The 27,661-nt window shown below is 54.7% G+C and overlaps 12 protein-coding genes across 12 annotated transcripts; 2 read left to right on the top strand and 10 right to left on the bottom strand.

The window, feature by feature from the left end:
* Positions 1–26: 26 nt before the first annotated feature.
* On the bottom strand, positions 27–1,076 carry LY79DRAFT_510728 (zinc-binding dehydrogenase; the record flags this gene model as incomplete). Its single annotated transcript, XM_060554186.1, has 1 exon — positions 27–1,076. The coding sequence occupies one exon, from the start codon at positions 1,074–1,076 to the stop codon at positions 27–29; it is 1,050 nt and encodes a 349-aa protein (XP_060416605.1).
* Positions 1,077–2,689: 1,613 nt separating this feature from the next.
* Positions 2,690–3,748, bottom strand: LY79DRAFT_588572 (uncharacterized protein; the record flags this gene model as incomplete). The annotated part of the gene is made up of 3 exons (XM_060560931.1): positions 2,690–2,910; positions 3,026–3,579; positions 3,729–3,748. 3 exons carry the CDS (start codon positions 3,746–3,748, stop codon positions 2,690–2,692), a joined length of 795 nt encoding a protein of 264 aa, XP_060416604.1.
* A 92-nt stretch (positions 3,749–3,840) lies between these two features.
* Positions 3,841–5,487, bottom strand: LY79DRAFT_648236 (uncharacterized protein; the record flags this gene model as incomplete). The annotated part of the gene is made up of 3 exons (XM_060562505.1): positions 3,841–4,992; positions 5,052–5,160; positions 5,181–5,487. 3 exons carry the CDS (start codon positions 5,485–5,487, stop codon positions 4,245–4,247), a joined length of 1,164 nt encoding a protein of 387 aa, XP_060416603.1. The 3' UTR covers positions 3,841–4,244.
* Positions 5,488–6,113: 626 nt separating this feature from the next.
* On the bottom strand, positions 6,114–8,344 carry LY79DRAFT_681120 (cytochrome P450; the record flags this gene model as incomplete). The annotated part of the gene is made up of 7 exons (XM_060564558.1): positions 6,114–6,700; positions 6,766–6,966; positions 7,023–7,044; positions 7,100–7,503; positions 7,558–7,674; positions 7,743–8,040; positions 8,150–8,344. 7 exons carry the CDS (start codon positions 8,342–8,344, stop codon positions 6,309–6,311), a joined length of 1,629 nt encoding a protein of 542 aa, XP_060416602.1. The 3' UTR covers positions 6,114–6,308.
* Positions 8,345–8,633: 289 nt separating this feature from the next.
* LY79DRAFT_546835 (uncharacterized protein) lies at positions 8,634–9,551 on the bottom strand. Its single transcript, XM_060557267.1, has 2 exons — positions 9,456–9,551; positions 8,634–9,381 (listed from the first exon to the last, which is right to left on the bottom strand). The coding sequence occupies exon 2, from the start codon at positions 9,112–9,114 to the stop codon at positions 8,788–8,790; it is 327 nt and encodes a 108-aa protein (XP_060416601.1). The 5' UTR covers positions 9,115–9,381; positions 9,456–9,551; the 3' UTR covers positions 8,634–8,787.
* Positions 9,552–9,924: 373 nt separating this feature from the next.
* Positions 9,925–10,508, bottom strand: LY79DRAFT_546832 (uncharacterized protein). Its single transcript, XM_060557266.1, has one exon. The coding sequence runs from the start codon at positions 10,392–10,394 to the stop codon at positions 10,170–10,172; it is 225 nt and encodes a 74-aa protein (XP_060416600.1). The 5' UTR covers positions 10,395–10,508; the 3' UTR covers positions 9,925–10,169.
* Positions 10,509–11,473: 965 nt separating this feature from the next.
* On the bottom strand, positions 11,474–12,057 carry LY79DRAFT_546831 (uncharacterized protein). Its single transcript, XM_060557265.1, has one exon. The coding sequence runs from the start codon at positions 12,039–12,041 to the stop codon at positions 11,667–11,669; it is 375 nt and encodes a 124-aa protein (XP_060416599.1). The 5' UTR covers positions 12,042–12,057; the 3' UTR covers positions 11,474–11,666.
* Positions 11,924–13,636, bottom strand: LY79DRAFT_546829 (uncharacterized protein). The gene is made up of 3 exons (XM_060557264.1): positions 13,449–13,636; positions 12,147–13,390; positions 11,924–12,072 (listed from the first exon to the last, which is right to left on the bottom strand). Exons 1-3 carry the CDS (start codon positions 13,593–13,595, stop codon positions 12,069–12,071), a joined length of 1,395 nt encoding a protein of 464 aa, XP_060416598.1. The 5' UTR covers positions 13,596–13,636; the 3' UTR covers positions 11,924–12,068.
* Positions 13,637–15,737: 2,101 nt separating this feature from the next.
* LY79DRAFT_667960 (isocitrate dehydrogenase) lies at positions 15,738–17,278 on the bottom strand (the record flags this gene model as incomplete). Its single annotated transcript, XM_060563459.1, has 3 exons — positions 15,738–15,822; positions 15,891–16,900; positions 17,246–17,278. The coding sequence occupies 3 exons, from the start codon at positions 17,276–17,278 to the stop codon at positions 15,738–15,740; spliced, it is 1,128 nt and encodes a 375-aa protein (XP_060416597.1).
* A 1,252-nt stretch (positions 17,279–18,530) lies between these two features.
* Positions 18,531–19,784, bottom strand: LY79DRAFT_667959 (uncharacterized protein; the record flags this gene model as incomplete). Its single annotated transcript, XM_060563458.1, has 4 exons — positions 18,531–18,634; positions 18,707–19,177; positions 19,249–19,436; positions 19,507–19,784. The coding sequence occupies 4 exons, from the start codon at positions 19,782–19,784 to the stop codon at positions 18,531–18,533; spliced, it is 1,041 nt and encodes a 346-aa protein (XP_060416596.1).
* Positions 19,785–22,968: 3,184 nt separating this feature from the next.
* LY79DRAFT_577950 (uncharacterized protein) lies at positions 22,969–23,580 on the top strand (the record flags this gene model as incomplete). The annotated part of the gene is made up of 1 exon (XM_060559924.1): positions 22,969–23,580. One exon carries the CDS (start codon positions 22,969–22,971, stop codon positions 23,578–23,580), a length of 612 nt encoding a protein of 203 aa, XP_060416595.1.
* An 898-nt stretch (positions 23,581–24,478) lies between these two features.
* On the top strand, positions 24,479–27,366 carry LY79DRAFT_648231 (OPT oligopeptide transporter). Its single transcript, XM_060562504.1, has 5 exons — positions 24,479–25,057; positions 25,120–25,235; positions 25,300–25,532; positions 25,643–25,864; positions 25,919–27,366. The coding sequence occupies exons 1-5, from the start codon at positions 24,761–24,763 to the stop codon at positions 27,313–27,315; spliced, it is 2,265 nt and encodes a 754-aa protein (XP_060416594.1). The 5' UTR covers positions 24,479–24,760; the 3' UTR covers positions 27,316–27,366.
* The last annotated feature ends 295 nt before the right edge of the window (positions 27,367–27,661 follow it).

The raw sequence follows: 27,661 nt of genomic DNA, 5'->3' as shown, positions 1-27,661 counted from the left end.
TTTCTCGCGCACATCCTTCAACTCTCTTATTCCTGGGCGATCTTGAGGACGGCCTTGCCAAAGTTCTGGCCGGTGAGCATGCCGACGAAGCCCTCGGGGGCCTTGTCGATGCTGTCGGTCAGGTGGATCTTGACCTTGAGGTCGCCCCTGGCGATCATGGGCTGGACCTTCTCCTGGAAGGGCTTGTACTTGGCGGGGGAGAGGTCGACGAGGAAGCCCTGGAAGGTGAGCTTCTTGGCGACGAGGTGGAAGAGGCCGCGGACGCCCTTCTGCTGCTCGCGCGGGGTGTTGTAGTCGGAGATCATGCCGCAGCCGATGATGCGGCCCTGCTGGTTGAAGGACTCGAGAGCGGCCTCTAGGTGGTCGCCGCCGACGTTCTCAAAGTACATGTCGATGCCCTGGGGCGCGAGGCGCTTGAGGGCATCGACGGGCGACTCCTTCTTGTAGTTGAAGCCGGCGTCGAAGCCGAGCTCCTTGGTGATGAAGTCGAGCTTCTCGTCGCTGCCGACGGAGCCGATGACCTTGACGCCCTCGGCCTTGGCCAGCTGGCCGACGATCTGGCTGACGGCTCCGGCGGCCGAAGAGACGAAGATAGTCTCGCCGCGCTTGGGCTTGCCGATGTCGTAGAAGCCCTCATAGGCGGTCATGCCGGGCATGCCGAGGGCACCGACGAAGAGTGGCAGGTCGACGTTGTGGGTGTTGGGCACCTTGAAGAAGCCGGGCAGGAACTTGGCCGGGATGACGGCGTACTCGGCGTTGGGGCCCATGAAGGAGGTGACGAGGTCGCCGGGGGCGAACTGCGCCGTGTCGGAGCGCTCGACGCGGGCGACGATGGACGAGGCGATGACGGCGCCAAGCTCAAAGGGCGGGATGTAAGACTTGCCGGCCTCGGCGGGGCGCATGCGGCCGCGCATGTAGGGGTCGAAGGACGAGTAGAGCACCTTGATGAGGATGCCGCCGTTGAGGTCCTGGTCGAGGTCGATGGGGCGGTCCTCGACGACGAGGTCCTGGCCGGGCACGGGCAGGCCCTTAGGGACCTGCTTGAAGACGAAGGACTTGTTGGGGGTGGGCGCCATTGTGAAATGGGTTTTTGTTATAGAATAAAGGGGGGGGGGGTCGTTATTGGTTGGTCTGGGTATCAAAGGCGAGGAGTTCGGGGTATCGTGAGATGACAGAAATGTAGATATGCTTCTAAATATGGAATCGAGATTGATGGTTCTCCTAAAGCAAAGTGCTGCAGCTAGGGATGGGACGGCCCAGATATATATATATATATATATCATTGCGAGCACTTGCTCCAAATCATGACGAAGTCCAATGGAAGCTCCATCGTACCCGCGCCAGGTCTGACCCTGCGGAGGCACTACCCCCTCCCTTGGTTGTGAGTCTCTTTCTTTTCTCTTTTGGCCGAGGTAGCTTGACGAAGACAGGGGCGGAAGCTGTTGGAAACCAGAACGTCATGGAAGAATAAACGGTAGACTAACCAATCCACTCTGGTCGGCGAGTGGAGTTGCATGGGGAACGCAGGCAATGGGGCGGCTTTGCCATCTGCCCGGCTGAACGATCGTTCCGAGAGGTGTGGTTCCCATAGCATTTCCGGAATTAGGTAGTGTGTGTCGTGTCAGACGGCCCGCTACTTGGCGTGTGGCCATCCATGGTCCCCTACTTTTTCTTTGGTGGGGAAGATCTGTCAGCACCTTGAAATTTTTCTTGGTCGATTTGCCTCTCATAGAAAGGAGTTTGCCTAGTCTGACATCAAGATGCCGCGGCTCATGGCGGGGTTCGTGAACATTGGGTAGGCGGTGTGCTGCATGTTCGATCCTCCGATGACAGACCAGGGTCACCCTCCCCAGCTTTTCTCTTCATTCATCAGGGGGTCGTCCTGGCGCTCGTTATCAGCGTTTAACTCCGCAGGCGACGCCTATTGGGCGCTCGTCGGGGGTGGCCGTTTCTTCAAGCACATATCCCCGAGTCATACTTGTACCGGTTTCCGTACCGTTTCCCATTCTTTCTGACGGATACCTGGCCATGCCCCAAGTACCACAGAAATCTCTGTCCATGAAGCAATGATGACAAAGCAGCCAACTGCTGCATTGAACAACCAAGGCATGACAGAACACCCACCGCCATCCACCCAACGGAGCCGGAGCTGATAGCCCCTTTCGGCGGAGGGCCTCCCGGCGATAAATATAACGATGCAGAAACACTGGTGGACAGGCCCGCGCCCGAGGCTGTAACGATCTAGACCAGTCTTGTCGGTGACAAAGCCGAGGTCCAACCGTGTGAGCTTCTCTTCTGCGAAGGGTCGTCACCCCTTCAACGATGCTGGGGATCCAACAAATTGCTGTCTGAATGGGACGGTCGGTCGAATGGTTGCTCCAGCGTCGACCTCAGTTGCCTACTCTGTAACATTATCCCGTAGCGATCGATCCCGGCACTCTTCCTTGTCTCCCCTCGTAATGGCATTCTTGATTTCAAAGCCAAATTTCCGCTTCCCCACGTCGCTCAATCCCGCTGCTGAGAGAACGGGCTTTTGCCTCCCCCCTCCCCTCTCACCTTTTCCGCAGTTGTCGATCATCCCCTGTTTCTTCTAGAAATCTCCAAGATCTCCGACCGCCCTGGCTGAACCGGCTTGCGGACCTCAAGGGTCTTGGTAGTGTACACTAGGGTAGACAGTCCATCAAAATCGTCATGCGCCGTGTGCCGGCGGCAGGTATCTCGCGACCATCCTCGCGTGTCCTCGGACGGCCGCTGCATCGGGTGCCGTCCGCTGTTCGCGTGCCATATCGGCAGACACGGCCACCAGCTCGACCCCTCCGCGGCCGTCCGTCATCCATAACTCTTCGTAGCCCGTAGGCTCGAAACCCATCCGTTCGAAGCACCGCCTCCCTTCTGGCGTCGCCGTGAGCGCTATCGAGCACTGTCAGATAATCATCATCATCGCCACCTCTTACGCCGAGGGTAGGGCAGAAACACGCACAAGCACACAGATACACGTGACCCATACACTACACGAATCACTTACCCGAATGGCCAATGATCTTCCATCCTTTGCCCTCTGCCACGGCGCCGACAGCCCGAATCGAGAGGTTCGCGAACCCGCGCACCCTTGCATGTGTCGCAGGGATGTCGAACCGTTCGACGTGGAAGACGTGCAGTCCGACCTCCGGATGCGGGCCTCCGTCGTCCTCGTCGCCGTCGACGCCTTCGCAGGCGAACATGGACTCGGCGTCGACATCGGTCTCCTTGACGTGTCCTGCCAGTAAGTCCCGCCACGCGCGCGCCAGGAGGGGAAGCACAATGACGGCGCCCACGAGCGACCGCCTGTCGGCCCGACCTTCGTCGCCCTCGGCGGCCGGCAGGTAGAAGCACGTCGCCATGTCGGGCGCCGCCGTCGTCCAGCTCCGGAGGCGTTCCCAGGTCAGCGGCGCAGGGTACATGTCCTGGTCCGAGGCGAAGATGCCCCTCAGGACCTCGTCGGTCATAGGACCCGTCTCCAAAGGCGGCGTCTGCATGTTGGTGAAAGCCTCCGGCTCCGTTGCATCAAGGTGGGAACCCGGAGTGAAGCGTCGTTTGGTGCTTCCGGTTTGTGGAACGATCAAGGGAGTTGGCTGGCTGGCTCTATTGAGGTGATGCAGTGACTTACTTTGGCCTGGACACTTGATTGTGCGTCGGCCGCCCTGCTGGCTTACACGTACCTATTTGTCCGAGTGTACGATCCCTATCGCTAGCCAGCTTTGGCTGTCATGGCCCCCCGAAGAAGCCGTGCTGCGGGGATTTCCCCACTGGCCTCTTCGCCTGTGCATTCACTCTGACGGTGAAGAGCCGTGCTGCCGGGACACTCGGGCGCGCAGGCTCATGCATGGAAGCTCGGAAGGGTGGGATTGGCAGCCGAAACTGATGATATCCTAGAGTTCGTAGATACAGCTCGGCTAGCAATCCTTCGGAAATCGAAGGATCACAGGCCTTGCACCTGAGAGCTCCTTTGGACGCTTCCCATCACGGCTCCCAGCAGCAAGGATTGGAGCCGGGCAAAGCTACCATGACCGAGATGGAATCTCAGTGGCCATACATGATTATCAGTGACCGAAACCGCCAACGTAACTCAATCATTCCGTCGTGATTATTCGTTGTTTACTGCCATTATACGCATTAGTGGGTATTTCTTGGTTATCGTCTGTCATTGAAGTCATCGAGTCGTTGGTTCGCCCCAACGCCGCCTCCCTCCATTCATCAGCCATCGTTCAATTCCGACCACGAGCTATCCAACGGATGGTGCCAGCCGCCGGGTCCATGATGCAGACAAAGTGCGTACACTCGTTGGTTGTCGGATACGTATTAATCCATTGCTGAAGCATGGCTTCGTCCACGCCACGAACCTCGATGTCTCTACCAAGGTCTGCTCGAGTGTCCGCATCAAGACAGCGGCTATTGCGCCGAGGTTGTAGTTCTTCCCCAGCTTCTTTGGCGACTGCTGCCACATACTGAAGCCACTTCTCCTCGAGCACTCGTTGATGATCCTCGGACTCACCCAGCCAGACGTCCTCACCAATCATCATGGCTTGAGTAGCTTCGGAGGGGCTGTTGTTTGCCTTGTGACCACAGCAGGTCCCGTGGTCCGGGTCGTGGTTACACTGAACCTGAAAGAGGCTGCTCGTTTTAGCCTTTCCTATGTAAAGGTCTTTAAGGACACTGACGACCTTGAATCCGTCGCATAGTGTGATATAGCAGGGGGATGTCGGCATCGAAATGAACTTCTTTGCTACGCCTGTGATGGAAAGCGGACATTGTTCAGACTTGTTGATAGGAGGACCAATGTCGACGGGAACCTCGAGGCTGTTGCTAGGGATGTCGTGGTTCAGCAGTATGCGTCGGAGAAGAGATGGGACTGCCTCGCGGCGGCCAAGAAGGACCGACAATTGATGCTTTCTCAACGATGTGGTAGTGCAATCATGAGTTGGTCGGAAATTGAGAGATACCGACAATTCCTCGCTAAAGATAGAATTAGTCGCCAAGTAGTAACTGTATCGAAGGGTAACACTGCTGCATACCGGACACCCGTGAGGCAGCCAACAAAGCCGGCGTACGAAACTGGTCTTGCAACCACCTCGTCAGTGTCTCCTTTGCTGCTGTCGACAAACTCCACAATGACAAGAAGCTCTCTCTCAAAGCGTCCACACCCCACTCCAGGATACGGAAATACACCAGGCGGTCCTTGGTATCTTGGCCGTCCCGGTCGCCGGGCTCGGGTCGCACCAGGGCTGCTCCCGAAGTGCAACCCAGCATCAGGTCCAAGAAGTGATTAAGGGATATGAGCAAGTAAGTTCTGATCTTGGCGACGCTGGCGATGGACTTGATTTCCTTGGTCTGCTCCTTGTCAAACACTCTGCGCAGGGCGTGGCGGGACGCGAACTTGATGACACCAGCAAGCTTTCTTCCGACTAGCCACTCGATCACCTCGTAAAAGAGAGGGCTGACGCTTCTCATCTGGGGAGCAAATTCCTTGGCGAGTTGGATCTAGCGCTCCTCCGCAGGCTTACCCATGTCGATCCGGTAGATCGAGATGTCCGCGAGAGCAGGCATAAATATGGTAGGAAACGCCGACGCCTGCTTCCCCTCCTTCCGGGGCTCGCTAGGGAGAACTGACGACATTCTGAACGTATTCGAGTTGTTGAAACTAGTTTTGATGTCGTACTCGTTGCGTTGCTGGGGTTGGCGTCGGAGTGGTAAGAAGATGTCGGCAAACGAGGCGTTTTGGTGCATGGAGAGTGAGGAAGAGGGAGCGAGAGGATTGGGGCGAGGGGGCGAGGTTGGCTTTGAGGTGGGTAACGTACGCCCAAGGGAATGGCGTTTTGGACGGGAAGGCTAGACTTGGACCGGATTAGGTGGAGGAAGGAAGCCCTCGAGTAGATTCCGTGCAGAAAAAAAGAAAGCGTATAAACGCCGTCTGGTGAAAATCTTGATGGAGAAAAAGCATTCATCTCAAGACCGCGATGGGATATTCCTTGAGAATTGACAAAACGATCAGGTACTGTTTCTCAATAGGACAACTGAATGATTAAGAAGCCCATCCACGGTAACTAGTAGACGTTGACTGACGCTCATTATCATTAGGCGTGTATGTACTGGCTAGGCATACATACATACGTACATACATACATGATACAACTGCAATCTAGGCGCTGTCCGCCCAATATCCAACAAAGCGAACGTCTATTACCCTCCGGTCCCTTCCATGCCTGGCGCCACAGTATCAAGTCTATCCCATATTTGCGCCGGACTCGTCCGCGGAGACTTGGCCCGCCGACTTATCTGACCTCCCTCTCCACCGTGACGCGCAGAGTCTCCTTGGGCCGCAGGGTGAAGTTTGGGTTCGCGAGCTCCAGCACCCCGTCCCAGCCCGGCCGCGGCGAAAACTTGAAATCGCGCACGAGGGCAAAGATGACGCTCTTGACGTTGAGGAGCGCCATGTTTTTGGCGATGCAGCCTGCGGGGCCCTGCAGGAACGCTTCCATCGCGTACGAGTCCTTGGGCGCGCGGCCGTCGGCCCACCGGTCCGGGTCGAAGACGTCGGCCGTCTCGCCCCAGACCAGGCGGTTGAAGTGCGCGACGGCGGGGCAGAGGGTGACCTGGGTGCCCTTGGGCACGAAGACGCCGCAGACGGTGACATCCTCGGCCGCCTCGCGGGGGAGAAAGATGGCTGTGTGAAAAGTCGTTCAGTTGGGAGGGTCGAGGGGTGAGAGCGAAACCTCAGGGGGAACATACCCGGGGAGTAGAAGCGCAAGATCTCCTTGAGGAAGTTGTTGACATAGACCAGATGCTCGAGTTCCTCGTAGGGAGGATCCCAGTCTCGCGGCTTGCCGGCGCAAAGGCCAAGTACCTCCTGCTTGAGACGCTCCTGAACCTCGGGCTTCGTGGCGAGAACGTGCGTGATCCACATAGCGGTCGATCCAGTCGTCTCGTGACCTATCACTCAACGTCAGTATCTCGGTCTCGTGGCTACTTTTATGTGTCTTCGTTACCTCCGGCAATGAAGTTTAGCATCTGTTTTGGAAAGTGTCAGCACATAACAACTAGTCATGAGACGGGTGTGGCTCACGTATTCCAGAAGCTCCAAGTCCTTCCAGCTCGTCTGGTTTGCATCGAACTGGCAGTCCTCCAGGATGAAGGTCAGGATATCGCGACGATCAGTCTGGCTCTCGTTGAGCCCCAACTTCTTCTCTGTCATCATCTCGTGTCGTCGGTTCTCCACGCAAGTGAGTAGCATCGTCCTGATAAGATCAATGTCCCTCAACCATCTCTTGTTGCTCGGCAGAGGCAGCCAGGAACGGAGAGGAATGTGGCCGTCAATGAAGGTAACGATGTGACCCGAAGGCGGCTGGCGGATGATGCGCTCGTACACGTCGAAGAAGTGGGCTTCCGGGATGGAAATGCTCTCGAGGTCGCAGCCGATGGATCCTATAACGAAGACGTCGAGGCTAGCCTTCTTCAGGAAGCCCTCGACTTGGGCCGCTGTCAGCTTGACGTCGGGCAAAGAGGCTCAAAGGAGAAACGAACTGTCGACGGTCTTGATCTCATCTCCTCCAAGTTCTTGGCTGATGGCTTCGCACAGCTGTTTTGCTTTGAGCTGGAAGACCGGCAGCATCTTGCGAGTGTTCTGGTTTGAGAAAGCACCTATTACTTGTCATTAGTTGCTGTGAACCTATTTAGTTTCTTTTTACTGGTCTTGATTGACAACTCACGTGCGAGCTGGTTACGCTGCTTCTTTCGTTCCTCCCCTTCGGAAAACATAAGTCCGTGACCTGTTATGGGAGAGAACATGCGGGCTGCGAAGTGCGACTTGCGGAAGGCATAGGCCTTGGCTTGCTGGACCTCTTTGAACGCAGCCATATTATTCACCATGAGCGTCTCGGAGTTGCCCATGGACAGGTATCGCACAAAGGGCGCTTCAGGCCATTGCCTCATCCATGAGATGAATATGTCTGCTGGGCCGGGAGTTCTGATCTGGTTGAGCATCTGGCCAATGAGAAAGTGACCTCCCTATGAGATTTGCGAGAAGTTTCAGTCATGTTTCTCAAAATTGTTTGCCCGATCTGCTGCTGCTCACGGGTCTGGAGTAAGAGAATACAGGGGCGGGGGCGGTCAGTACCTTTGGGCCTGGGAGGTGCCGCAATGGGGAGAGAAAGAATGGATGGATGAAGGCATGAAATACCAAGAGAGACCCGCAATGTAAAGACAAAGAGACAAGAAAGATTTGGATTGCTGTAGCCCAGTCTATGTGCAAAAGCCTGACGCTGAGAGTCGCAAGAAGGAAGGATACCACCGCGGAAGCCGCTATAGCCATATTCCAAGAATGAGGCAATGTACTGCAATGAAAAGCAAGACTACGGGTCAAAGATAGTAACTGAGGGCGCTCAAAAAGCAAATGGTAAGAATGAGGCGGGAAGAGAGGTGGAAGAGAAAAGAATAGGGACCTAGAATCGAGGTAACGCGGGTGATGCTCTGGGTGTTGAGCGCAAAAGAGGCAAGAAGGACCACGTAAAGGTTCAGATGAAATTTCAAAAAAGCCCCACGCTCTTGTAGGGACAAAAACTTGGCTGTCATCCGATGGAAGAAACGTGAGATTGAAAGGAGCGTCTGAATGTCCAAAGACAACGATCAAGCTTAGGAGGTGAGCGTTGCAAACGTGAAGCCAGTCAAACTTTTCAAAGACCCATAAACAATTACCCTCTTCAAGATCGGAGATTTCAAAGACGCAGACTCGGTCTTTAAAGGAACAACAAAGACTCAAAGCACACACTGTTCGTACTGTCCCCCACCCGCTATTATCGCCCGTCCCCCAATATGCCCTCCCTTTTCTTTCATGCCAAGCATCCCATATGAAGGTGAACATGTATTGCCCAGACCGGAAAGACGGAGTAGGTGCTGGCCGCTCGAGTCATCGAAGTCTTCTTGGGTGGGTGTCCCAAGCCGTGTCTGAACCAGCAGAAGCAAGATAGACAAGCAATCATTCTCAACCCCCTGCCCAGAACGCCACCAACAGGTATGCCAAGTTCCACCGGCGCAAAAAGGAAAAAGGAAAGAAAAAACCACGCCAAACTGTTTTCCTCGCATTGCCTAATCGTGGAGATGACAGGCGGCAATCTATTTGCATCGTAACACAGGGCAGCCACCGAATCTTGATTTCATGAGGGGGGAAGGGGGGCTCAACCATTCCCCTTTCTTTTTGAACCCTTGTCCAGGTACCAATGGCCACGAGGACGCATCACCGCGAGGAAAAGGGGTTTGGGGGCAAACTGGTCCCTGTTTTCGTGCTCGGTACACTCCGCACTAACCCGAGCCGTGCCGCGGGAAATACTAGCTAGCTGGAGGAAACGCTGGCTGGAGGCGCTAGCGTTAGCCTACGAGAAGCCAACGTTGACATAGGTCAAGAAGTAGGCGGGCTTTATACTGACTTCCTGCAAGGGACATAGACTGTGGCTACGCTTGGCCCTGCCAAGGGGAGCCTGTCAGAGGATATGCGCGTAACTGTCTGGGGGAGAGAAGAAGCATCATGGGAGAAAACGAGAGAACAAAGCTTTGCTCAGGACAACAAAGGGGCAGACACCGCCGCATGGTTACACAAGTTCCGAGTCACCGGCACAGTGCCCACGCAATTCTGCCGCTATGCCATGCCTCCATTGCTGCCTGGTACTCGATATATTGTATGCGTCTCTTACACCATTGCGCCTCAATTCAAGTTTGTCCACTGACAGACCAATCCTTGAGGACTTTCGAGACATGGAGAGGGACCATTGGCATGGGGCGTCATGAAACGGGAAAAACTTGCGAGGAGACGCGACAGCCAAGCACAGACGGCGTTGAGGGAAGGAGATGGACTCGTGCCGCCGACAACCTTGTTCGGGGGGGGGAGGGGAGACGGGTGCTTGCCGCATCGTTGCTTTCCATGCACGCGCAGACCAGGCCTCTCTGACTAAACACGGCCCCATCATACCTCCGGACCCCCGGGCCGCTGTGTCGGCGAGGACCTCATTGGTGGAACGTGCTGGACTTATCCCCTTCCTCCTCGCTGTGTACAACACCGACGTCTCGATCATGCAGGACCGCGCACAATATCGGGTCACTTGCGAGATCGGGCAGGGGGGGGGATGGAAGCCGGCATTCTGCGGTCATGGGCCTTGGGTGTTTCTGATCCGGCGGAGCATCTGCGATCGATCGTACAGAAGGCATCCCGACATCATCTCATGATCAGTCGTCGATTTCCGAGTGTCGCCTATGCAGATTGAGTGGCTGAAACTGGGCCAATGATTTCGTGGCGGCAGGCAATATTTGACGCCGGGGGAGGGGAGCACAGCGAAAAAGAAGCTTACATGCGTCAGATAGGGTGACGACATGGTTGGTTCACATCACCCCTTCTGCATTGGAGTTGACTGACGAGACGGAACCCAGCGATGGACTACTTGATGGAGTGTTGCGGCCGACGTCCAGCTGACGGCACAGTGTGTTCCAAGATCTATAGCAGCAGATATCGCAGTGCAAAATCCCGACGTCGAGGAGCAAGGGGAAGGGTCAAAGTTGTAGACTGTTGAAACGGAAACTCTTGGCTGCCATTCCGGAACTGTTCTCAATGGTCTCACGACCTTTTTTTTTTCTTTTTTCTTTTTTTAGGCGCCCTGGGTAGTTAATAAAAAAAAAAGGCCCTGGGGAGCTGCAGATTGCCCAGGATGACTGAAGTCTCAGGAGGTCGACTGACACAAGACACCTCCGGCGCGATCCGAGGCTATCCAGATGTCTGGCTGCGAGATCTCGTGCCTCCAAAGAAAGACGCAGACAACCAGAGGTAGGCAGTGTGAGTGGGGAGGAGGGAGTTGCAAGGGCCGGTAAATGGACCCAATCGGTTAACTAGAGTATTTGCAGACTAAGCTTGTTGAACCTGGGGATAGACTATCGCTTTGATGCCTGATGGTTGTCAAGCACTAGTTTCATCGACTTAGGCGAAGCTACACACAAGGTTCGCCCTAGAAATTATTGCGCAATTTAGGGAGGGAGAGGGAGTCTAGATAAACAGTGAAACAAAAGGGCTGAACAAACAACAATGTACCAATAAAGCCTTACCTAATGTACAGTAAAAGGTGTAACAGGTGTCACTAAATGTTTTAGTTAACATCTTTAGTAGTAGTAGTGTAGAGCTATAGCTTGCTTGTCTTAGCAGATTACGCTTGTAGTAAGCAGGTACTCAGGAAGCAGTCACTAACAGAGCCAAAATTGAATAGAGCCAGAATGGGACAGGACCAAAGCAAACAGAGCCAGAATTGGATGCAGTTTGAAATGGATGACTGGTAAGCTGCCTGGGACCTAGCTTGATCAAGAAGACTGTTAGGCGCTATTAGATCCGCAGCTGCCTTTAGATGCTTCAGGAAAGAGTTCAGTTCAAGAAACTGATCTATTGCGAACTAATTTACTACCTATAAAGCCTCTCTCCACTTATTGTTCTTAACTTGTTGCAGGAACCAGTTACAGTACTGCTTAAGTCTATCTATCTTGTTACCCTTAACCTCCCTAGTGTCTTTAATAACGATTATCTCGCCTATATCACAAAGCCTACCGTGAGACAAAGCATAAGCTTTACAGCCACAACAATCCACTAAGTCATCTGCCTTCCGCTTTCAGCTATTGTTTAGTATGTCGCCGAGGATTTTAGATAAGATCTCAATGTTAACGTCAACCTCCTCCTTATTCTCTCCTTCCTTCATATTCCCTTTGACATAGTTAAAATCTCTCTTCCAAGTGCCTCGACAGTAGTCTATGGTGGTTTCCTTGTTCGTTAACCCAGCAGTGCGGCCCTTGCTTGCATTGTTTGCCTCTGCAGCGATGATGCTTGTACACTCGGGTCCAAAGACCGGCATCGTTGAGCGCACTCGAAGTGACACAAACCTCCAGACTCGTTTTACTAGTCTTCTGTCGTGAAGCTGGGACAGCTTCGTGTGGCTGATTCCAGTTAGAGACGCCACGAAGTGGAGCCTCCAACCGATAAGACCCATATTAGGAAGAGTATTTCTAGGCGATATTTATCTCGAACTTAGAGTTAGAAAGATCAACTACTTCTCGTCATCAATGTAAAGACGCTGCGGTTCATCACATCTTACTTATTGAGTTGAAGCCGAAGCAGACCCTGAAGCAATTTGTCGTTTTCCCACTTGAGCAGGGCTTTGCCTTTCCACTTCTCCCACCCTTCCCAAGGTTCTCCTTCGAAGCCGAAGGCCATTTTGAGTCCCACGAAGAGATCTAAAAAGGTTTGTCGGTCTGAAGAACTTTCAGGACCTAGAGCGAAAAAGAATCTCTGAACCTTTCTCCCAAGAAGGACATAGTTGGACAGATCTTCACGACCCCTCTCCTGGAAGATTTCCGCTAGCCTCATTTCCTCTGGGGCCAACTCATTGGAGCCTTCATAGAACTTCCCCAACGGCCACATCATACAAGGCGAGCTGAAAGCCTCCACCTTGGTAGCAGTCCGGGTCCACTCCCAGTCTATAATTCCAACGATATCGTAAGATTCATTGACGAGAATGTGGTCGCCCTTGTCATCCGGATGCTTAAGAAAAAATTGCTCCTCTGCTGGCTCGTCACCCCAAAGAGTTTTGGCAATATCCAGACGGAAACGATGCGCGAGGTAAGTGTCTACCGAATAGTGGGCACCAATCTCGCCGCTGGCTATCATCGCGAGATATGACTTGACTATGTGAACTGACCCTTCTAGCGAAGAAGTGAAAGGACCAAGCGGCCCTTTAGCCCCCATCCTGTATGTTGCGTGCTGTGCGAGGCCTTGCACCACAAACTTGGCGGGGCCTGAAACAGTGAGTGACCCCAAAGTTTCAAAAGGATGTTTTTCAATTTCCAGAAACACATCCACTAGCTGTTGCATGACTTTCTCTCTCTGTGTTGGATTTGCCGCTTGCCAGTCTAAGGGCATTCCGTCAAGCTTCTCCATTAGAATATAGCTTACTCCAATTCGGTTTCCCGGATCGGACCCGCAGGCCCAGTCGAAGATTTTGGGGACAGGGATGCTGGTGCGGTCACGCAGATAGGTAAGAGTGCCCGCTTCGGATCGGAGAATGAAATCACGGACTTCTTCCGGTGGTGAGGTGGTCCTGGTGAGACGAAGACGTGCCAGCCATATAATTCCATCTTCAAAAATAACTTCGGCGTGACAATTTTGGTGTCCCATCATGGAAGACAGGTGTTTGCGTGACAGGTTAACGGTACATTGGATGCCGTCCCTTAGTTCTGATGCCCTCGAACATAACTTAGAGCTGTCTATTCGATGACATAGCTCGTCTATGTGACGGGCTTCAGTGGTCGCGTATTGGGCAGAGAAAGATGACCAGTTTTTCTAAATGTGACAGGCATAAGCTGTATGTCAGGACATACTCTAGAATGGGATTACAGGCCTCTGGATTTGGGCATTTATGGAACGGTTCTGAAAGATGTTTGCTGCAAAGGTGTTTGTCGCAACACAAACAGTCTCCTTCTCTTTGCACAGCCGGATTTGAACACTTTTCAAAGTCGCACAACCACAGAGGCATCGCAAGAGTCATGCGTCGAGGAAAGCTTGGTCGGTGGAGAATGTTGAGGGAATCGGGAAAAAGAATGATCAAGGGAAGAAATAATGGGTAGCACCGAGCTCAAACCCTCCCAAAGCTTAGTCACCGGCCTTCTGCACCAGCCGCTCGTCAGCCTCACGTGTTGAGACTTGCATCTGCCCTGCTCGAACGAGATCCATCTAGCCAACAACAACTCCATTATAAGCGCCCAAAATCCTTTCGGCTGCTCGATTATTTCTCATTACTGTGCCTGTGCTAGCGAGGCCATTTAGAAGCTTATAGCTGGCGACCTGCAGCAGCTCACTTTGCACAAAGCAAAGTTTCAACAAGGCAATAATTTACACAATTCAGTTATGGCGTCATAAGCGTATCTATAGCAGAAGGGAGAACAACAGGACCAGGGTCAGGCAAGCAAAGACAGGCGCACAACAGTCCTTTATTTTTATTTTTACACAGGCTGGGTTCTTGACAGCTTACTAGTAAGCCAATTTTAGCTGCACCTAATTCAAGTTCTGTTAGTGACTGCTTCCAGAGTACCTGCTTACTACAAGCGTAATGTGCTAAGCTAAGTAAGCTATAGCTCCACACTACTACTACTAAAGATGTTAACTAAAACATTTAGTGACACCTGCTATGCCTCTTACTGTAATATTAAGAAATTGATAAGACAGAGACACTGAAAAGGGGAGCAACAAAGCACACAAAGTGTAACAGAGAGGGGGAAAGTAGCTTATAGCAAAATCCTAAACCATTAGAATCCTGACAAACTCTATAAAGACCTCACAGGGAGGGGATTAGTGTGTATATTAGGAGTTAGTCAAAGAGACACAGCGTTTGGCTGTGGACAACTAATAACTGGCCTAGATAAACATTATACTTCGGGCAGGGGGTTGAACACACACCCACGCCAGATGCACATCATTAACGTGCCAAATTCGGTCGGTCACCCTGCTCTATTTCAACGGGACGACAACCAAGTTCGGCTCCCAGACCATCTGGCCCCAGCAAGGTTTATGCCGTCTAGGGCGTTGCAAGTTGACTGACGGGGCGATCAACGACTGATGATTAGTGCATGCATGCAAGTACCATGACGGCGCGCCCTTCAGACAATCTTCGTCATGACGGCATAAACAGTGAGATAGTCGGGGGTCAATTCTCAGACAGACTCCCTCCAACACAACCCAACCAACACACAACTCCAGATGTGTCTCTAGAAAAAGGGGCGTTCGGCCTACCGTACTTTCTTCACTCTTCTTCAGCGCAATCCATTCCTCTCGCCTAACCTCGGCAAGTCCGAGACCCAGCCCAAATGGCCGAGACATCCCTTCGGCGGCCGAGCAGCCCGCTCGGAATGCCGATGTTATCCGAGCAAAGTCGCGCAACCCGCGTCCCTCCCCTTTCCGAGCCGAAAGGCCGCGCTCGTAGTTCCGTTGGCGGGGGAGGGGGGTCGATGAGGGAATACCACGACCCCAACACCAAGTTGGGCAGCCAGCTAACTGCGCGTGCGAGGCTGAAGGGAACAATTGCGGCGCTGGGGCGTTTCATTGCGCAAGGCTGGCGTCGCCGGGGATGCGTCTAGACATGCGAAGCGGACGGGAGAGAGAGAAAGATAGGATTCGTCAATCATTTGTCTTTTACATTCAAATGCAACTAGAACACTCGTAGGTGGGTCTCGAACGAAAGAAGACGCCACCGGCGATCAAGTGCATGTAGAAAAAATTAAGAAAAAAAAAGTAGGAAAAAAAAAGGCAACGGCCAATCAATGTCAAAAGACGAAAAAAAGGGACTCATATGCTTTGCGTGACTCCTATGCTACGTACAACTGGTACAACTACAATCTCCCAGCAAGAACGTGCCTCCTCCCAGTGTCCAAAAACAGAAGTCTAGTCCTCCACTAGTTATGCAATTCGACCGACGTCGGGTGGTATCTATCTCCGTTTCCCCCATTCTTTCGCTCCATTCGGGAAAAACGCCGACTCTAATCGCGGGCGTGGGCAAAAGTGAGAGAAGAGGGAAGGGGGGGGTTGTTGGTGGAGGTTCTCGTGAGGAAAGAAGGCGGGGGGCGCCGAAGTAGGTGTTTCTTTAATAGCTACAGAGGTTTGGGGGGCGGGTGGGTGTTTATGTAGCTGGGGACATTTACAAGGTGTCCATCTTGTCGAGAATGGCCTTGGTGAACTGGTGGGTGGTGGCGTCACCGCCCATGTCACGGGTGCGAACCTTGCTGTGCGGTTGTTAGCGGTTTACTTGTTACGTGTACAATACAAGACGGTGGTCGAGGCCCCGACTTACCCGTCGGCAATGACGCTGTAGATGGCCTGGGAGATGCGGTTGGCGTGGTCGTCGAGGCCGAGGTGGCGAAGGAGCATGGAGCCGGACAGGATCAGGGCGGTGGGGTTGGCCTGGTCCTTGCCCTTGATGTCGAGACCGACGTGACGGCAACCGGGCTCGAAGACGGCGACGTCGCGGCCCATGTTGCAGCCGGGAACGATGCCGGCACCACCGACGAGGGCGGCGCCAATGTTGGACAGGATGCCGCCGTACAGGTTAGGCATGACCATGACGTCGAACTGCTGGGGCTTGCTGACGGCCTGCATGGAGGCGTTGTCGACAATCATGTCGTTGACCTCGAGGGTGGGGTAGTCGTTGGCGACGCGGTGGAAGGTGGAGCGGAAGAGACCGTCGGCCAGCTTCATGATGTTGGCCTTGTGGATGCAGGTGACCTTCTTGCGGTTGTTGGCGAGAGCGAAGTTGAAGGCGAACTTTGCGATGCGCTCAGACTTGGCGCGGGTGATGATCTTGAGGGACTCGACGACGCCCGGGACGGACTGGTGCTCGAGGCCAGAGTACTCGCCCTCGGTGTTCTCACGGATGATGGCGAGGTCGACGCCCTCGTGACGGGTCTGGTAGCCGGGGATGTTCTTGATGAGGGAGATGGAGGCGTAGATGTCGAGCTCCTGGCGCATGGCGACGTTGAAGGACTGGTGGCCGGAGCGCTCGATGGGGGTGTGCAGGATACCCTTGAGGCCGAGCTTGTTGCGGCGGAGGGAGGCGACGGACTCGCGGAACAGCTCCTCGGTCTTCTGGGGGGTGTTGGTGCTGAGACCCGAGACCTCGACCTGCTCCCACTCAATGGGGACGTTGTCGGCCTTGAAGATGGTCTTGACGCTCTCGGCGACCTCGGCGCCGATACCGTCACCGGGGATCAGGGTGACCGTGTACTTGCCGCCGAACTTGGTGGGCTTGAAGATGTCGGAGCCAACCGTGGCGTAGGCGCGCGCGGGCTGCGCGGTGCGCAGAATCTATCGAGGGGTGGGGTCACCGTTAGCTGCCAGTCTGTGTGTTTTGGTTTATCTGTCTTGTCTGTATGGATGTGGGGGGTTGCAAAGTTGGGTGCATCGTGTGTTTTCCCACGTCCATCTTTCCTGTTGAATTTGTGTGTCGCCCGATTCTCGCTCTCAGATGCCGCTTAGTGCAGTTGTTTGTCGCAGGTGCCATTGTTCTGCTCCTCTTCTTCCACTCGATATCCTCCTCTTCAGACACAAGGCACACACACACACACACACACACACACCACACACACCAAAGCCAGCTCATATCCGAGGCAATGGGGCACCCAATTGGGCGCGGGGCTGACAGATACATACCTGCGCAGTGCGGGCGGATCCTCGGGAAAGCATCGTGGCGGTCGTGGGTGCCTCGTGAGGGTATTCGCGGAGCAAGATATGTGTTCGGGGAATCGGAGGAGTTGAAGAGTGGAAGAATCGAAAAAGAGTGGGATTTCGAGGAGGTGGTTCTTTGCAGTGGTTTGGACGGGTCAAATGCCGCAAAAACCAAGGCAACACGGGCGAGTTGGGTCGGAAACGGGTTACGGCACAGGCCGGTAACAGCGCAAAGCCTTTTTTTTTTTTTTTTTTTTTTTTTTTTTTCTGTAGCTGCTCCTACGTCTTCTGCCACGGATTTCGTATGTGGCTTGACTCCAGTCTTTCTCTGGTTGCAGACCTTTGACTGGCTGGAATGCGGATACGGTGCCCCACCACGTTCTTCCGGACCATCGGAAGAGTGGAGGACGACAACAGCATCCGCGGGAAGGAGACAGACAGATTGCGAGCTTCCACAGTTCCTTCCCGCCACTGTCACTTTGGACTCGCTCTCCTCTCCCTCCCTCCTTCCTCCGTCGCATGGCTGGGCTCGGAAAGGGAAGGAACCAAACGTGGGGCACCATGCTTTTTTGGGCACTAGCGCCTCTTGTCCTCTCGGTTGACGGTTGAGCCTCGGGCCTGGATTCAAGCTTGAACTGGAACCCACGTCACGTGGTGTACAGGAACAAGAACAAGAACAGGAACAGGAACAGGAACATCAATGGCTGTCTCTCTCAATCTTCTCATCTTGTTCGCATCTTCGTGTTCGAACATGCCTGCAACGACTTTGCTGAATGCAGTGTTTCTAGACCCAACGTCTTCGGCCAACGTCGGCTACAAGGTAGGTATTCTTCAGTGAACATGGACTGTACCTAGCCGCCCTCTCGCCTTTTCCGGAGAATTCTCCACTTTCTTCTGAGACCGCCAAGTCGGTCTTACACAGCGCCCTGGGCCGTATTTGCGATGCGAGCGACCTTCACTTCGGCCGAGCACAACCTTGGCCCCTGTCCATCGACAACCTGTTCTACTACCACCGTGCATCCAGCGACCTGAATATCAGAACCCCACCTGGATGGCTGTTCAATTTGGGTTCTCCATTACCTCTAGAAGAGTATCCTCCACGCGACACTTCACATGCTGGCCAGACAAGCTTTCTTCTTTGCTTATCTCAGCTTCCCGATTGTCTCGACGTCCACCACGCCTCATAGCGACAACCCCCCCCCCTCCCGCAGTGGTCGCAGCAGAATCCGGCGGCTTCCAACCCGCTGGTTCGCTCCGACAGACCAGTGCCTCAACCGGACATCTTCCTGGCATTGTATCCGCTCGCCTCGATCCCCCACTCGAAGCAATCAGCCCAGTACCGCCCGCCCTGGCTCGTCCCCATAGGCTGTGCACCTGTGAGGTACAAAAAAAAGCCGTGGTCAGCAATGATGTCGCCCCACGGAGCCCGTGCGAGGAATAACTTACAGTCCATGTTCTGGAGCGTAGTGAGGTGCTTCACGCACAGCTCTTCGGTGAGCCCGTTCTCCTCGTCCTCGATCATGTCGTCGCCGTACCTGCCCTTGGTCGGGCAGGGGATGACGTTCTGCGGCGCCTTGATCCAGATGTGGACCATGCCGACGTCGTAGTACCTAGACGCGTTGGACGGGTACGCGACCCGCCGGTTGTAGTCCGTCCAGTAGTACCCGATCCGCTGGGTGGCGTCCATGAACCGCATGCTTCCCTTTGTCCTGATGTCGTAGAGCGCCTCGTAGCAGAACCGTTCAAAGACGCCGTCCTTCGGCTCAAACGTCTTGACCTCGTCCTTCTCCAGCCAGCAGAGCCCCGAGTCGTGCTTCAGTGGCACCACGTCTTGATACTGGTATTTCCAGGACGCCGTTCCGCACCCGTCGTACGTCAGGTTGATCATCTCCTTCATCCAGAACTCTTCGGCCTTGCCTGCGTGTCCGAGTCAGACGGGACGCGTCGAGGGGTACGGGTTTTGGGGGATCAAGTGAACCGTCACTTACAGCCACTCGAGGTGCGCATGGTGTTGAAGACCTGTTTGCAGGTCCCTTTGCAGGTACCCCCCTCTATCGGGCTCCATTTCAGGGTGACGGACTTGGCTCTGTCCACCATGTAGTTGGATTCGGGTATCAAAGCGTTGAAGCCATTCTCCAAGGAATCGCCATACTGCTCGCAGATGTAGTTTACCAGGCTGCAAAACATGGGAACGTCAGCAACGGCCGATAATCCGGAGGATTCGACCGGAAACGAGGAGGACCTACGGCGTCCAGTTGTAGTAGTAAACCCAGTTGTTCTTCGGGCACCATAGGGACCAACTGGGCTTGTCGTCGGCTGTCGACAGCGTGAGGTCGTTCGTGGCTTGCAGGCCCGCCGCATCACTCATCTGGCTCCTGGCTACGATCTCTTCCACCGAGGAGGCGCAGGCCCCGACGTCAACCTCGCCATTGGGGGCATGGATGATGTTGGCGGCCGCTGAAGAGCACTGCACATTGGTACCGAGGGAGAACACGGCTAGGATAATATGGAGTGTGGCGTGCATTGTGCCGTGTTGCTGATGGGCTTCTTGGGCAATGGTGTCTTTCAAACGAAGTTGCGCTCAGGGTTACGATATGAGAAGTCAAGTATGATAGGTTTCTGAGCCGCTCAACGAAGTAAGGTAGTAGCTGAATGCTACGCGGGACTGGCGATGGATAATGGGCCATTTTCAATGGTCTGGATGGAACACGATCAACTACGCCGAGCCCCCTTTTTATCTTTGCCCATACATCGTGGCATTACTTAGATTGAAATGGAATGGGAAATGTAGAAGGCGGGCTTGACAAGAACGATCGTGTCTGGCTACCCGTGATACTGCTTAGGCGTCCTGCATGGGTTCAAGGCATCGCCAGGAGCGATAACAGCTTCAATCCCATGTTCACGTTGCCTTTGCAATTTGCAACATTCATCTTGCTGAAACGCAAGTGAAAACCCAATCGGAAGATCAAGAGAAGTTTCCGCCTCCTTCGTGATACCGGATTGCTGGTTTCACCACTCGACTGTCCCCGCCTGCTCAGGAGACGGTTCATCAAACTTGTTAGCTCGGACTCGCACCAGTGGAAAACGGCCAGTGCAAGCGATGTTCTGAGCGCCATTCCAAAGCAGGCAAACAATACTCATCTGACCTTGCTCGTCTAGGCAGCTTCACTTGGATGGCAGAATTGTGTTCGTGGAAAATACCTCCCTCGAAGCCCTCCCGGGCATATTGCTGAACCCCAACGCATCTATTCCCCTCCATCATGCTTGGCAACGCAAGCCCTGAGGCTTTTACATCCGGATCTTGTGATGATATGCGTCTGCGTCACCGGGCTTACGGTGACGGCCCTTGGAGTGTGCGGTTGGGGTCACAACACATTGAGCGATGTTGGAGATAGAATCCCCAGTTGTCGGGAGCCGTCGGGAGGCCGGGAGAGTTCCTCCAACCTGGGCCATGGATCAAGCAGATACCCCTATCGGCTCGAAGCGCCCACCGCAACGGTCCGACAGGAGTCAAGTCAAAGTATATGGTAGGTATCCTTCCGCAAGCCAGCACGGTATCAGCACGCAGAACAGAACTGCTCCGTCATTCATAAGCATACGCGAGCAATGTAGTGCAAAGGCATCCATTCGGCAATCCCAAGGTTGAGCAGGATGCTCAGAGCCACTCGGAAGCCTTCCGGGGACTATACTGCCGATGCGGTTCCGGTCACCAGGGTGGACCTGCGGCGGACGTTTTATCGTCATCTGGAGTAAGTGGTCACGAAAGATTATCTTTTTTCTTTTGTTAGGTGAGATGACTGATCTTACCATGCTGTCGAATCCCTGGGCAACACACATGATCCACGCGATGATGGCACAAACACGCCGGTTTCCGTTCACGTTGAACGGCGCATCTGTCCAGGAAACTCTGTAACGTCCCGCTCTTGTCGAGGGGTCTTCGCTTTTTTCCCTGCCGGGGAGCGATCTGCGTTGCACCGGGAGCCGGCAGGCCTCCCCCAGCCCGGTGGCTTCGCCCGCTCGATCCCCAAAGATTCCCCGGGTGTTTCTCCGTGGGCAGCCCCCAAGGGTCGTCGAGTCGTCAGGCGAGCACGCGGTGTGCGACCCAAACACATCCCTATTTCTCCGCAGGGCAAGAGGGGGGCTGTGGTGTTGCAGATATTTCGACGAGTCGGGTGAGCCATGTTGACGAGACGTGACCTATGATGTGCTCTTCGAGAATGGCACCAAATGGACAGAAAAGCCCGAATTGCTATAATTGCACGAGGACGGGGATGTGAGGACCTTAGTTGAATCCGAATTTTTAGCCATGACGCAGCTCCAGCTCATCATTACACTACGACTACCGAATCATTTTAGGTATGTGTTGCAACGACGGCTCTGTTAACTACGGGCAGTAGTCAACGCCTTATATCATTTGTGGCTGTATGCGATGTTCTCTTGTCGCTATATGCAATACGGTATGTTGGGCAAGGGGACCCCCCAGCTACCTAGTCCGTATAATGCGCTTCCGCCATCCACATCCGGCCGACGCCACTAGATCTCTTCGGAGCCGAGGTTTGCTGCTGGCGAGAAAGATGTAACTGTTGGGAACAATGGGTCATGGGTCAAACTGGTTGTGTAAGGCAACAAGTCAGGCCATCAGGACACAGGTATCATCAAGATAACCCGCGTAGGTCGAGATGGTCAAGATGACGTTTGAAGGCTCGTTAGTCCAAAACAAGACCTTGGGATGGCAAAATGGAACGGCAATTTTCTAGATTATTCGAATGATGGCGCAACGCCACCGAGCACGGCTGATATGCACACTAGGTAGTCAGAACCAAGATAGTTAAATGCACGTCACGATCAGCCAATCGCGAAGAGCTGTTTCTTTGTGCATCGCAAGGGACCCCAACATTCGTCCCAAGCCTATAGACATGTGGACCAATCGCCGACGAAGAGTGCACGCTTCCTCCCGACAAGGTGTGAGGCGTATCGACGACCAATGAGCAGGCGGCCAGGCTAAGCCAGTCCCGAGAACTGATTTGTCGGCCTTATTGTCGCCACGATGGAGATCCCTCGGTGTGGGTAAGGAGGAACGAACCCCTTGCGTGATGAGACGAACCCGTGGCGGAGCGACCGAAGACTGAGATCGCCATTTAGTAGGCAGCTTCGTGATATTGGATGCAGGCCCTTCCATGAAGGCTAACGTTGTGGGTAGCCTAGCCTTGGATAGCAGGGTGACAGCTGCACCACCCCGGACATGGGCATCGCATAACCTAATGCTATGTCGCCATGTGGTTTCCTTGAGCAAACGAGATTACATGAAATGTGCAGAGACCGAGGCCGAGAACAGCGGACTTCCGTCAGGCTTTCCAGAAGGGGACATGTCTGACAGAAGAAGGATGGACGTTGAAAGGCTGGCAAAACTGGCAAAAGCCAACCCCCTTCCCCCCTCCTCATCCTTCCCACCTATACGAATGGACCTCTCTGCTGCTGCTGTTGCCATTGTGGTGGTGGAAAGACTTTTTGTCATGATCCCACACGCCAAGTAATGCCCGAAGAGGAATGTCTTCGTCGCGCTGACCTGTTGGCCTTTAACCAGGCGGGCGGGGCCATCTTGGCGCAGAACCGAGTTTAGTACGGATAGCTGTGCGACAACCAACCTCGCCTCCATAGTCTAGGCAACCGGCAGAGTCACTTTGAGAAGGATCGGTGTTCGATAACATATGAGCAACGCATTGGCTGGTGTCCCTTCTTTGCTGCTGGACCTGGTGGAGTGTTCAAAGAAGACCGGATCAGACAAGATCAGACCAGACCAGATCGGCCATTTGAGTGTGTCGCTGAGCCCAATGGGACGGAATAGGTGGAAACTATCATCTGAGCATGGGCTAGGACATAGTCCGAGTTTGTTCGCAACGGCCGCAGGGGGGAAGCAGGCAAGCGGCGCGCAGAGTCGCAGCTCGCAGAGAGAGGAGCTTAGATTACGAGGAAGGTCAAGAGGTCGCGGCAACCGCCGCGGTAGCCCCGTGCCGTCGATGCATGTGGCCGCTCGCTTGAGATGGACCAACCCAGAGGCATGGAGACGAAGTGTATACGGATACGGAGTACTTGATGAAATAACTGTTACTCATCACCGGCGCATGGCATCGGTCGGTGTGTGGAGAAGAGGCGGAGGTCTCAGGCCTGTCGGTTCGGTTCTGTTCTATCAATTCGGTCAGCCAGGTGTCTCCCGCCGTTCCCAATACGATACGAGATACCGCGCAAACAAAGCAGGGGAGGAGAGACAAGACGAGACGAGACACATGTACATGGGCGTCTCATTCTCTCGTGCAACCTAAGCATTGCCAATAGAGTCAAGAGATCAGGCCGAGGTCGCCAAGTCTGTTGGGGCAGCAAAAGTACCTTTCCTATCGAACTTTTGAAAGTCTTGGTGAGGGGCCAGAGTGCTTGGCTGCTCTTGCCTCTCTGCGCCGAGGGGAAGGAAAGGTGGGAAGGTGGTGTGGGCAGGCAGGGAGGCTGAGAGCACCTGCCCTGCATTGCACGGAAAGGTTGGTACTCTTTTGTGTGTGTGTGGAGGAAAGAAGATAGACGTCTCGGCGGTGACTTGGCGGCAACTTGGCGGCAGGGGCAACATGACCGATTCGGGAGGTGGTCGCCGGGAGCTCACAGAAAGAAGTGGGGCTCACCGCCGCCTGGCTTCTCGTGATAAGGAAGCTGCACAACGAACGGCGTCCTCGCGCCTGCCCCAGACGCGCTCACGTGCCCTTCTGCCACCTTATCTACCTACCCAGGTCCTTACCTACCTACCTACCTAGGTACAGGTACCTAGGTAGGTAGGTACATTCCTTTGTACGATCAAGGAAAGAAGCAATAAAGCCAGCAGAGCCAATTGCCAAGCAAGACAAGTCGGCAGCAGCTCAACCGCACGGCGGAAGTTTAACTCCTTGGAGCAACAAATATTGGCACATCACGGCGTCGCCGCCAATCGAGCGACATTCCAATCGCCCTCGCAACCTCGCAAATTACCCAGCAAATAAGCTATGCGCGACAGTAACCGAGGGTTGAGATCGAAGACATCATCATTGCCCCCTCCTTTTGCTGGTCGATAACAGGCTTGGCGGCCCGCCCAACTACAATTGGCCCTTTACCACTGTTGGTTCCTTTCAACGAACCGGCCTCACCATGCCATCTCATGGGTCTTCAGCCGCCACTTCGGCCCCATGGCACGAGGGAAAAGTTCCATGGCCCTGCTAGACCCTTGCCCTCTGCATATTGGGTCCCGGATGCCTGGCCGAGACGAGCGACTATAGTGAGTCTACCGAGACCCGAGCAATCGATGCAAATGTTCAAAAGACTGCCGGCTTCCGCCCTCTCTGGCCTTGGGCCCGGTCTCTTTCTCGCCCGACATCCAAGCCAGGTCTGTCTTTATCCAGAGCCAGCCAGGAAGCTCAGTCAAATTCTGGTCGACCAGTCGCCCGTCAGTTCTACTACCGGCAAGGCAATCAGACACCCGTCAGAATGGTGGCCACGAACCCTGCCCCGGGGCCCATCCAGGCCGAGACGCAGATTCCCTCGGCGGATCCTGCCTACGACCTGACATGCATCACCGAGAAGAACCGCTACTCTGAGCAGAACGACGAGCTCAAGAGCGAGACCAGCGGCGATGAGGACATCACCGACCTCTTCGTCCCTTTCCCCGAGGTCAAGGGCATCGAGCCCGAGGGCAACCCCTTGACCTTCCGCGCCGTCCTTGTCGGAATCATTCTGGGTTCCCTCGTGAACGCCTCCAACGTCTACCTTGGTCTCAAGACTGGCGTATGTTCTAATCAGTCCCGATTCCTCCGCATACGTTAGGCAATGGCTAACACCAACACCAGTTCAGCTTCGCTGCGACCATGTTTGGTGCCATCTTCGGCTACGCCATTGTTAAGCTTCTGGCAAAGTCTCTGCCCAATACGCCCCTCATTGGAGGCGCCTTTGGCCCCCAGGAAAAGTAAGAATATTTGCCCCCCTCTCTCTGCTCGGCCATATTACACAAGCAACTAACATGAAACTAGCTCCATCATCCAGGCGGCTGCCACTGGTGCCGGTGGTATGTCCGGTCTCTTCGTGGCCGCCCTTCCCGCCATGTACCAGCTCAACCTCATGTCTGAGAACCCCCGCGAGGACTTTGGCCGTATCCTTACCATCACCGTCACCTGCGCCTTCTTCGGTCTCTTTGCCGCCGTTCCCCTGCGCAAGTTCTTCATCATCAATGTTGCCAGGGAGTTGAACCTCGTCTTCCCGACTCGTAAGTCATGTTCACCACCAAATCTTGGGTAGCCGGCCAGGTTCCTTACCAGTCCGAGCTCAACTCGCTTGCGTATCTCGCGGGACCAAAGCTTACTTTGCGCGAACCAGCTACGGCAACTGCCCTGACCATCCGATCCATGCACGCCGTCGGTAGCGGTGCCGCCGATGCTACTAAGAGGATCAAGACACTGGGCATCTGCTTTGCCGGTGCCCTCGTTCACATCGTCGTCTCTCAGTATGCTGACGGTATACTGCACAACTGGTACATCTTCCTGTGGTTCTACGTCTGGAGTGGCTACAAGAACTGGGCCATGAACATCAACAACTGGGGTATGTCCCTTCCACACTTTTACCTCCCTTGAACGTCTAGCTGACAGAATTCAGGTTGGTACATCCAGCTCACTCCCGCCTTCTTCGGCTCCGGTATGCTCGTCGGCATCAACGCCGCCCTCTCGTGGTGGCTCGGAACCGTCGTCGCCTGGGGTGTCATCGGACCTACTCTCGTTCACTACGGCGAGGCTATTGGCGTCCAGAGATACCCCGATAGCGAGAAGTGGTCCGACATTGTCAACTTCGGCGTCATGAAGGTCAGCGACGACCCTGACTGGGTTCCGTCCCCCCGTTACTGGATGCTGTGGCCCGGTGTCATGGTCCTCGTCGTCTACTCCATGGTGGAGTTTGTCCTACACATCGGCGTCCTCGTCGACGGCGCAAAATTCGCCTTCCGCTCCGGCGCCCGCAGCATCAACAACCGCATGCAGTCGCGCGGCAAGCACAACACCTTCATCGCCAAGCACGCCGGCCTCGCCGACGTCCAGGACAGTCTCGTGGAGGACTTTGCACCCCCGAGCCAACAGGTTCCCATCTGGGTCTGGGCCACTGGCACCCTCGTCTTCACCGCCGTCGCCTGCATCGTCTGCCACGTCCAGTTCCACATGAACGCCGGCCTCGCCATCCTCGCCTGCCTGCTAGGTCTCCTCTTCGCCTTCCTCAGCATCCACGGTGGTGCCGTCACCGACTGCACTCCCCTCACTGCCTCCGCCAAGGCCTCCCAGCTTGTCTTCGGCGGTGTCACCTCTGGTCAGGGCCTCGATATCAAGGCCGCCCAGCGTATCAACCTTGTTGCCGGTGGTATTGCCTCAGGTACTGCCGATGTCGCCACCGCCCTGGTCTCGGACTTCCGCGTTGGCTTCCTCCTCAAGACCCCTCCCCACCTGCAGTTCTATGCCCAGGCCATCGGCGCCGCCGTCAGCGTCTTCCTCGCCCCTGGCGTCTTCGTCCTGTTCATGGCCGCCTACCCTTGCATCTGGAAGGAGATTGGCCCCGAGGAGACCTGTGCCTTCGGTGCCCCCTCCGTCCTGGCCTGGAAGGCTGTTGCCGAGGCTGTCACTATGCCCAAGCTGCCCATCCCCAGGTCCTGCGCCATCTTCACCATCGTCATGGGCATCATCTGCGCCCTCCAGGCTGTTGTCAAGAACTTCTACCTCGTTGGCCCCCGCATGAAGTACCGCGACTACCTCCCCAACTGGATGTCCATCGGTGTCGCTTGGGTCCTCGGGCCCGACAGCGGCTATGCCAACGCCATCATGGCCGGCGCCGTCTTCGCATGGGCGTGGAAGAAGTACGCCCCCAAGAGCTTCGAGACCCACTGCTTCGCCGCCGCCGCCGGCCTCATAGCCGGTGAGGGTTTTGGAGGTGTCATCAACGCCGCTATCGAGCTCGGCGGTGTCAGTGGCAGTGTCCTCGGCTCCGAGATCGCCCTCCCTGGTGGCGACTGGTAGATAAAATGAATGGATGAAAGACGACGTGGTATGCCTACTGTCAATGCGCGAACGTACGATAATTGTTTAATGCTGTGGGGATGGGGGCCGTTGGCCATTGGTTTGATTCTCGATATACCCTGTTACAGAGATTTCGGACATGGACAGAATCTGACGTTCCATTATCAAACATTTGTCCCTTCTGGCGTGACTTGAAGTGATGCTTTTGAGATTTGTTCCATTGCAAGACGTTGATCGTAGATGCGATACAGTACTGTTGAACCCCGGGGTAAACTAATTGTCGAGTTCAGGGTAAGTGAGGGGATTTGGACATGGCGCTCCCGCGACCCAATTATGATTAATAAAA

The sequence above is a fragment of the Colletotrichum navitas genome, assembly GCF_030913465.1.
Source record: "Colletotrichum navitas strain CBS 125086 chromosome Unknown LY79scaffold_15, whole genome shotgun sequence".
Taxonomy (NCBI): Eukaryota; Fungi; Ascomycota; class Sordariomycetes; order Glomerellales; family Glomerellaceae; genus Colletotrichum; species Colletotrichum navitas.
This window is presented reverse-complemented; position numbering and strand designations above follow the sequence as displayed.